The 817-nt window shown below is 61.0% G+C and overlaps 1 protein-coding gene across 1 annotated transcript in view; it reads left to right on the top strand.

The window, feature by feature from the left end:
- Nucleotides 1-406: 406 nt before the first annotated feature.
- LOC113211924 (facilitated trehalose transporter Tret1-2 homolog) overlaps nt 407-817 on the top strand; it is a 20,222-nt gene continuing 19,811 nt past the window's right edge. The window contains exon 1 of the mRNA XM_026430462.2: nt 407-756. Within this exon, the coding sequence (XP_026286247.1) occupies nt 697-756 (60 nt within the window). The 5' untranslated portion in view covers nt 407-696. The remainder of the gene's footprint in view (nt 757-817) is intronic.

Genomic DNA, 817 nt, shown 5'->3' with positions numbered 1-817 from the left:
AATCTGGGGAAATAAGAAATGAAGACTCCGTGCAAAGAACTCTGCGGAGCTCGCGGGGTAGACAATATACAGGGCGAGTGTTCTAAGCAGACACTTTTTCCTGGTGACGCAGTTTGACCAAACTCGATCAGGATCAGACAGCAAAAGCCGAAATGAGGCGGGGTGGTACGCGGTGACGTGTCAATGCCCCCCAGAAGAAGTGCGATGTTTATAAGTTCGCGAAAGGGACATTTATTATTGGTGTTTTGGTGGGAGGGGAGAGAGACGCATGTAGAAGCCGTTCGTCTCATCGGGCACCTCGCCACGCGGGGCGGGACGGGCCAGGGCGGGGCAGGGCGGGGCGGGGCGGGCCGCCACCGCCGCAACCCCCTCCACGCCTGGCCGTCGGCCGTCGGGCCGGGTATAACACGCTGAGTCGCGGCGGAGCGCGGTTTGTTTTGAAGAAGCCGCGAGGGAGTTGGTGTGTTCAGTTCGCGGGTGGCTCTCCCTACTCTCCCCCACTCTCATTTTCTCTGTTCCGCTCCTCCCGACGAGAACGCGCGCGCGCGCCGGCCCGCCGCCCTCCTCTTCCCCGTGGACCCCGTCGCCGCGGAGCCCGCCCGCCAGGACCAGAGGACCTGGGCCGCGCCAGTGGATTACCATGTGCAGCGGGTGATCGGCAGCAAGCGCCGCGAGCACACCGAGAACGCCGTCAAGATGGTCAACACCGTCATCAAGCGGATGTGCAAAGTGTGGCAGTATGGCATGGGCAGAACGGTGAGTAGAGGCTGGGGTTGGACACGATTAAACCTGTTTTGCAAAACATGAAACATGACAT

The sequence above is a fragment of the Frankliniella occidentalis genome, unplaced genomic scaffold, assembly GCF_000697945.3.
Source record: "Frankliniella occidentalis isolate FOCC.00 unplaced genomic scaffold, Focc_3.1 Scaffold143, whole genome shotgun sequence".
Taxonomy (NCBI): Eukaryota; Metazoa; Arthropoda; class Insecta; order Thysanoptera; family Thripidae; genus Frankliniella; species Frankliniella occidentalis.
The sequence above is the reverse complement of the archived record's forward strand: the minus strand, read 5'-3'. Positions and strand labels throughout refer to the sequence as shown.